We start from the raw sequence: 9150 nt of genomic DNA on the forward strand, positions 1-9150 counted from the left end.
CAAAAATTAAATAGCAAACTCAGTGACTGAAAACTCAGTGACTGCATGGATTTAAGTTAAATTCTTTTTTTTTTTTTAATTTTATTAAATTTATTGGGGTGACAACTGTTAGTAAAATTACATAGATTTCAGGTGTACAATTCTGTTTTACATCATCTATAAATCCCATTGTGTGTTCATCACCCAGAGTCAGTTCTCCTTCCATCACCATATATTCGATCCCCCTTACCCTCATCTCCCACCCCCCACTCCCCACCCCCCTTACCCTCTGGCAACCACCAAACCATTGTCTGTGTCTATGAGTTTCTGTTTCTCATTTGTTTGTCTTGTTCTTTTGTTGCTTTTGGTTTATATACCACATATCAGTGAAATCACATGGTTCTCTGCTTTTTCTATCTGACTTATTTCGCTCAGCATTACACTCTCAAGATCCATCCATGTTGTCGCAAATGTTCCTATATCATCTTTTCTTACCGCCGAATAGTATTCCAAAGTTAAATTCTTAAATGTTATTTCTGAGTTTATTTTCGTAACATGGTATAAGAAACTGGAACTAGAAATTGAAACCTAAGTAAAAATAACCATTAGCAATTTAGATGCAGTCCTTTCATTTCCAGTCCCTCCCAGAGGCTAATGGGTGAGAGAACACAAGAGTTTACCTATACATTATCAACCAACAAGAACCATTTTGACCTAAAAATTAAAACTCCCAATTTCCTACACTTGAGTGTGCTACAATTGTTCCTCCTACAACTGAACTACAAGACAAGTCCTATTACAATAAAAATTTGTATCAGAGAAAAAGCTGTATTTTCAATATTGATTAATTTCAGTGTTTCTAACCTTTTTTTCCATTATCACTCGCCAAAGCTTTTTCAGACTTTTTCTCCCTAACCATCCCTCCCCCCATGAAATTTTAATAAGATGGATACACTGTATATCTGTTTACATACTGTGTATGTATCTAAGCTTTATATGTAAAAGTAAGAATTTTTTACCACCACCCCCAGAACCAATTTTCGCTCCCTTAGGAATGCCATTGCCCTCCCTGAAAATACTCAATATTTATTGAGTGGTAGCATATGCCAGCCTAAGTAAGATATCACTATTAAAAATTCTAGAACAGCAATCCAACTTAGTTTTGTAGTTTACTATATGAGTTTTGACCCACAGAACTAAAATGAAATGGGATTGAAGACAGAGACCTTCCTAATATGTACACCTAGTCAAGGCCCCATCTCAAACATTTGATGAATGCGTAGAAATTGTTAGAATTATAGATGTGGTAGTTACACAGCTTGTAAATGCCATTTAGCAAGATGGCCAGGCTACAGAAATTTTGGCTTCATAGCTCAAATATCAAAGAACTCAAAATCCAACTCACTGCAATATGGAAATCCAGAATTTTCTTTAGTGAATTTTCAGGAGGAAAAAAAAGACAAAACAGAGCAAAACCTTAAAACTAAAACAAAGTAACAGTTCCTATTCAGTAATTTAACCTCCTAGTTCACTATATGCTTTGAGTATCTAATGAAAGCTATGCGCTCTTTCTCCAGGGAAATACACACACAACACACACAATTGCAAGAGTGTTCAGAGTCCCTCAATTCCTACTGTTAATTCCAAATTAAGAACTTCCCTATTAAAGGAATATGTAAACCAAATAGTTTATTAAGTATAAAAGTTCATTTTTTCATTTAAAATATAAATTTTTAAGCTTAAGGAGCATTCTTATTGGTAATGTAATATATTGTAGTATTAATTGTATTCTTACAAATTAGAGGTTTACCGAACAACAAATAAGAAGAGAAACAGCCTATTTTCTGTATAGATCTGTAATACCTAAAATAAAACCTCAATCTTTACTGGAGCCACAAACATCAATTTCAAAATAAAGCCAGGCTCCCATTTCTGTTACTTGTCATTACATTAAATGGGAGAAACACAGGAATAAGCAGTCTCTTGGTTCTGCTTCAAAAGGAGCCTCACATGAAAATAAAATCCCCTAAGCAAAGATTAATACAACCCTGATTGATACCATTTACTCTGATTAACAGCAGAAAAATTATGCTGGTAGAAAGTAGGGAAAGTATGCTTGGACATAAAGGCGTTGGGCCAAAAGTTTAACGTAACAGAACAAGCATGACGCATTTAGAGTCTTTTGAGACTTACATGTAAGCTGACACTGTAATAGTTCATCCTTTAAATATCAGAAAAACTGCCCAAATATTTCAAAATTTAATCAAAATAATTTAAAAGTACAATTTTAAAAGATAATCTCAAATGATCTAAACAGGGATCAGATGGTCTAAAATTAGTATCAAATATTATTATGACTTATAAGATGAATCAGTGAGTGTTTTGGCCACACTGAAAGAATCCCAAGACACTGAAAAGTGGTTTCAATAGGATAAAATTAGTTTAAAAGGTACAAACAGTTCAATGAACTCTAAAAACTAATTTTTGAGATCCTGTATTTCTCATACTTGTGTACCTACTCTTAAATACACCTGAAAAAATAAAGATCAAATCTTTCAAAAATATGAAGGGAATATTATTTGTATTAATAAAGGAATCACAAAATTCCAAAACTCAGAAGTCTTTATTATACTTTAAGTCACTAAAATCTTAGCACAGCTTGAAATTCTGAATATTTGTTGAATGAATTTCTCAACAGATTTGATATGCACAGATGGTGTATATCATATCACTGCATGTACAGTAAGAAGGCATGTACATATAGTAAGGAGAATTAAAAAAAAATTATACATCTCGATAAGTATTGCAGTTCAAAGTAGAGACCTTGGGAAACTTATTCCAAAAATGGAACGCATCTATGGGATCAATCGTTGAAACCAGTTTAAAAGCCACACAAAAGTCAGTTCCATCATTTTAAATTTAAGTATTTCACCCAAAGTGTATATTATCCAGCTCAAGTACCTACCTGTTTTTGAAGATACAGAGTGAAAATACTGCATTAGGGTTCTTGCTTCCAAGCTTTAGAAACATCAGTAACTGACTATCTTTAAAACCGAACTTTACTGGACAGCTCTTGAAGGTTACAAAATTGAAATGTGCCTGGAAAATCAGGAATGGAAGAGAGAGCACCAGCAGGCTAGGGAGAAAGGAGCTCAAAGAACCATGTCAGAGAACAGTCTGATCTCAAGGAATAGTCTGATACACACACCACACTACTCTGATAAGTCTCCAAAAGAACCTCACAGTCTGTTCTGCTCTCAAGAGCCAAAGCTCAGGAAGAAAACATCAGACTGGAAAAGTCTAGGTCTGGTTACACCACAAAAGGGAAGGGGTAAATGCTTCAACAGGCATCCTGGGCTACACACAATGGGAAATGCCCTAAATGCCGTCAAAACTGGGGGAAATCTTGGTGAAGAGCAAAACAATAAACATCCGCAACAGTCCAGTCAGAACCACCGTGGCAGAGGACTGTTATCTCTATCCATTAGAAGAGAACTTCGGGGCTCAGAGAGCTTGAATAATTATGTACAACAATGGACGCACCTCAGACCTGGACTACACAACCTCTTTCAATTTCTGCTACTTCACAGGATCACTCTAAATTACACCTGGTCATTTAAAATAATCAAATCCAACCTTAAAGCACTAAGATTTGCCACCAACAAAGATATTTAAAAGTACACGACACCAGTTACCTGAGGTAATACTCAGTGAGGCGTTCTGAAAACACTCTGACTACTGGAGTCATCTATGGAAAATTAAATAGTTGAGGAAAGGAAAATACCGGGCTCATTTGCTGCCCCTCCCCCTTAAACAGGGGAGATTACAGAAATCTTGCTAATCAATTGGAAGTTGAATTCAAGTTTAAACCTATCTACCATCCTTGCTGTGGCCTCTGAAGATTTAGGTCAATACCTATGGCCCTGAGGCTCCACCCAGGCTGAGCACCAGCATCCCAAGAAGGGCTCAGGCATCTGTATTTTAATAAAAGCCAGAAAGGAAAGTCATTGGTAAAAAAAACTGAAATGTGTACTTAATATAGAAGAAAAAAAAGAACTTCTCACAATGACTTCAGAGTCACCCCGTAATAGGTAATGTGAAGCCAGACCACTTGCTTATTGGCAAGCTGAGCCTTCCTCTATTCAGTAAAGAAGGGAGAGGGAGACCACCAGATTCAGGATATAAGTCAAAGTAACTTTTTAAATATTGTAGATTATAAATGAGAAGGAACAAATGACAACCTCACACAATATGGATGAACCTCACAAACAATGCTGAACAAAAGCAAGACATAATGAAAAGTACAAAAATTGGCAAAATTATTCCATGTTGCCACGCAGCAGCCTACCCGTCTGTCTCCTCGTACCTGCCCCCAAAGAAAGGAGAGTCGGTGAGACGGATCCTTTCAGGGACTTTGCTTCACCTTTGTGTTTGCACCTCATGTCTCCCTGTTTGGCCCCAGAAAGATGGCTGGTCAGCCAATGACGAGTATGATTCCCCACGGGCGGGACAACTCAAGCCAGGTGCAGTAGAGTGGGAACCAAGAGGAGAACCCACGGGGTCGATAGAGGTGGGCACAGGCCCCAAACTTCCCCCAGCTAAGGAGAGCCTCTGCCTCTGTGGCTGCATTCCTTCTCACAACCTGCAGGGGAAGAGATTCAATGAGGTGCTCTCCTGAGACTTACGGTCCTGCTGCCCGCAAGCAAGGGTGATTGGCTTGAATCAGTTTCCTATTATAATGTATGGGGTTCACAGACCTTGAGATTGACAAGCTTTATCTCCTTTGCTTCCCCACCTAACTAATAAAAGCTACTGCATAGGCCGGATTTGGGGCTCAGTCCTTGAGGCTGGAGTCCCTAGGCCCGCTTGCACGCTATTCCTGGCTACAGTCTTTTCTTAACCCTGCGCCACCCTCCTCACTCCTAACAACCCTCGTTGTGCGGGATGTGACAATGCTGAATTCTAGAGTCAAGCTAGTGGTGACCTTTGAGGACTAGGCAGTGAGCGGAAATCAAACAGAGCTTTTAAAGAGCTGGTCATGTTCTGTTTCTTGACCTAGATACTGGTTTAACAGGTATGGTCAGTTTGTGAAAATTCATCACACTTATGATGTATGTACTTTTCTGTAGGTTTATTATTCAACAAAAAGTATTTTCAAAAAGCCTTAAGTGTCAGCTTTTTTCCAAAGTCAAACTAATTCCACCATTTCACAATTTCTTTAAAATTCTTTGATTATTTTGATTTCATATCAGTGAGATCACATATACAGAGGGCGCCAAAAAAACTGTATACACATTTTAAAAAAGGAAAAAACTATTAAAATTGCAATACTCAATATATATAGATAACCAAAGATGAATACAAGTCACGTTTGACTTCTGCAATCACAAGAGGTGCTCAAAGTGGTCACCATCAGCGTCCAGACATTTCTGATTACGGCAAACTACTGCTTAGGCAACGTTGACCAAAGTGTCCACTTGCGTACATTTTTTTGGCACCCTCCCCCATATAAAATGTGTCCATCATTAATGACCTGCCTAACCTTAAAGTTTAGCTTTTAAACATCTTAAGAGTACCCAGATATTATAAACATGGATGCTAAGTTAAAATAATAAAAAATTAAAGTAATAAGTTATGAACTTGTTAATATCAAAGTAGTAAATTAAGCTGTAATATTAACAAGCATAAACGCCTAGGCTCTAGGTAAGAGAGTAATTCCTACCCTTAAAGAGTGATACAAGTTGAAGATATGGGGGGTTGGGGGGTGGGGAGAACCTCCAAAAGAGAAAAACATGAATGGATGAGTTGACAGGGATGGTTATTAGTATGTCAAGACATGAGGACAGGAAAAAATATATAGTTTGATTCCTAAAACATAAGTTTAAAGCAATGTAAAATCCCAAAGCCACCCACCTCCACTTCAACTCCCTGGACTTGCCGGTAAAGGGGGGGATAATCCCTATGGGGTTGTTGAAATCAGCAAGAAATACTCAGAATTAGCTAGTGTTTGGATCTTGGCCATGACATGGCAAAGTATAGTGATGCCTGACACAAACACAACAGGTGGTTTCAATTACCTGCTACCAAAGAACTTTAAATTGTCTGAATTTTTTAAGTACCCTTAAGCTTCAACATATAAATTCTTTAGATTATCTTCATGAAAACCAATCACAGGGAAGTAAGTAGCATGTTACTATGCTTTTGCTTAAACATTTAGAGTAACACATACTTGAAAAAAAAAGGTACTTTCTCACCATAATTTCTCACACAGAATGACTCAAAAGTCCAAAAATTTGGGTTTTATTTTTTTTTAAGTTTTAGTTTTACACAAAACATAACCTCACAGAAAAGTCTCAAGAAGTATAAACTAAAATATTCACTCAGAAATACTGATGACTTCTTTATTTCATGTTGTTTTTCTAAAATGGTACTTTTGTCCCGGCAAGTTGATACTTTCTGAAATCATATTTCTAGGACACTGCACATCTACTTTGTTTTTCTAAACAACAAAAAGGAATTTCACATACAGCCTGATTTCATCATAACTCAGTAATTAATAAACAGATACTAGGCCCATTTCACAGCCAGAGGGACATAACCTTTTTTCATGTCATCTTAGTAAAACTTGAGCAAATGAGAAACCTAGATATTGCAAATGCTCTAGGCAATTCTATCAAGGTAAACTTTAGTTATCATTAGATTACTAAATATCAGGAGTCCACAAACAGTCCATATAAACCTCACCTATATCTGATTTTAAGTTTTGGTGAAGTAAAACTAAGTTGTTTTATGAGGATTAAATTTTTTTGCCCGCCTTCGTGAATTGGGAAAACTTTCTTAAAATCAAAACAGATTATGGTACACCTGAAACTAATATAATCCTGTATGTCAACTATAACTTATTTAAAAATAAATTTTCAAAAAGAAAAAATACTTAGGTATTTTTCTGACTCTCAAAATGTCTGTGGTTTCCATGCTGAGATAAAATAAGCTCCTGAAACCACTTTACCACATAATGATTTACCAGGGGTGTCCAAACTTTTTTCAACGTTTTTCACCAAGGGCCATATGCGGCAAAATACACAAATAGCCGGGCCACTCACTCGAGGTGAAGCACGTATTGCCTCACCTGGTTTATTGAAGTAAACTAAATATATTTTTGGAATTTGCTGCGGGCCAATAAAAAATGGATTGCGGGCCGCAGTTTGGAAACCCCTGCTTTAGACTAACCCTCTCTCGACAAACTAACCATCTCTCTGATTGTCTGCGGGTTCTAAACATAATCATTTTTGTAGATAAGTGGATATGTGATAAAGCAAATATAGCAAAATGTTAATGATAAAATCTAGGAGGTGAATATATAGGGTGTCCACTGTAGCATTTTTTTCAACTTCTCTTTATGTGAAAATTCTCGTAAGGTATTTGGGTGAAAATAATCTTTCAAAGTCAGAATACAAAGAATTCAACTTTAACCTACCTAAGGCTTTGAGGCCTTTCATCAAATCACAAACCTAGCATTTCAAGCACCCCACGAAAAAGCCCTCCCTTAAGACGGCAAGGCTTTTTGGAGAATAGTCAACTGATAAAATGTAAAAGCGCGACTAAAACTAACCTCACCCAAAGCAAGTTTACCTAGAAAGTCATTTTCCGAGAGTTGTCACGAGAATTTTGTTGGACTTTTAACTTTATCAGTAAAATAACTCTGCCTCCATTAACATTTCACCGAAATTTTTCAAAATTCCAAACAGTACTCCTTGAAAAAAAAAAAAAAAAAAAAGTATCCCAGAAAGCAGATCTGTGGAGCCCTCCCAGGTCCTAAAACCTGCAAAACCCAGGAGTTCGGGGCGCTAGTGGTTCCAGGTGTTTCACTCTAACGGGCAGGTGGGGATTGTCACCCGGGGTCTGCGTGGATTATTAAACACGCGGAAAGGGGTGAGGAAGACAGACAGACTGCCCGGGAGTCAAAATGAAAGGAGTGATGTGAAAGGAGGAAGGGAAAACCCAAGCAATCTGCGGGGAGGTTCTGGAAGCACCAGGCCAGCTGGGCGCTGCCGGGCGCGGCGCTCCGGAGCTCGGAGGGCAGAAGCGCGGGCCCCGCACCGGCCACCCCAGCCCTGCCCGCACCTCTCGGTCCTTGAGGCCCAGCAAGAGCACCTCCTCCATCAGGGTCAGCCGCGTTTCCTTGGAGTCGCCCTTGTCGTCTTCGTCCTGTTCGTCGCGGCGGCTCTGGGCGTCCTCCTCGCCGCCGCCGCCGCCGCCCGCCGCCCGCTCCTTGTCGGCAGCGTTGCGGGAGGCCTCCGTGCGCCGCTGCACCAGGCCCGAGCTGCGCTGGGTCAGCGAGGTCATGGCTCCCGCCTAGGCGCCGGGCCGAAAGGGACGCGGACCTACCGGGTCTCCCTCCTACCCCCCCCCCCGCGGTCCCCGACCCGGGCTTCCGTGTTAAATCCCGGTGCTGGGGCGACGTCCGTCGGCAGCGGGGCGGGGGGCAGTCATGGGGAGACGGGCCGGGGCGAAGCGGATGGGCCGGCTGTCGGCGGGGCGAGAAAGGGGCTCCTTCCTCCCTGCGGCCGCAGCCCCGGAGGCAGCCCGAACACCCAGGCGGCGGCAGCGGCGGCGGCGGCGGCAGCGGCGGCGGCGGCGCTTTTCCAATATGGCGGCGCTGGCTGACGTCACCAGAGGATGTGGCACCGCCGGCTCTGGGCAGGACCCGAGGGCGCCGGAAGCGGCGGGCGGGGGCCGGCGGACTACGACCGTCTCCCGGCCCTCGGTGTGCGCCGCATCTCGCCCTTTCCTTGGCGCCCCTTCGCCATCCGGCCCGCGGATCCCCTCCCATGACGTGTCCTCCCTCCGCAGGTCTCCCCATTCTCCCCGCAGGACACCCGGGCTGGAGCCACGAGTCGGGGGAGCCGTGGCCTAGCAAGAGTAGACTCCGGCCAACCTCCAGCTGTGCCCTTAGCTCCCCAGACATCACCATCCTCGGAGTTGGCCTTGGCCGGGGTTGCAGGGACCCGGCTTGGGGTTCGGAGTCCCCACGAGACAGAAAGGACTTTGCTCGCTGCAGTTTGAGCGTGGAGAGGACGCGTTCTCTGCCCCCATTCCTTGACCCTTCAGAAGGAGCAACTGCACTTAGATGGCTTGAAAGTGGACTTTGTGTTTTCCAGGTGTATTACT

General features: G+C 41.5%; 1 protein-coding gene across 2 annotated transcripts in view; it reads right to left on the bottom strand.

Moving 5' to 3' along the window:
- Nucleotides 1–8647, bottom strand: part of GOLPH3 (golgi phosphoprotein 3) — a 47639-nt gene extending 38992 nt beyond the window's left edge. The window contains exon 1 of one of the 2 annotated variants that reach the window (XM_019737299.3): nucleotides 8104–8647. In XM_019737299.3, the coding sequence (XP_019592858.2) occupies nucleotides 8104–8325 (222 nt within the window). In that variant the 5' untranslated portion in view covers nucleotides 8326–8647. The remainder of the gene's footprint in view (nucleotides 1–8103) is intronic. The other variant, XM_019737300.3, reaches the window with a different exon arrangement.
- Between the last annotated feature and the right edge of the window lie 503 nt (nucleotides 8648–9150).

Source organism: Rhinolophus sinicus, chromosome 3 (genome assembly GCF_057876585.1).
Source record: "Rhinolophus sinicus isolate RSI-liver-muscle chromosome 3, RSI-T2T, whole genome shotgun sequence".
In the NCBI taxonomy this organism is placed as follows: Eukaryota; Metazoa; Chordata; class Mammalia; order Chiroptera; family Rhinolophidae; genus Rhinolophus; species Rhinolophus sinicus.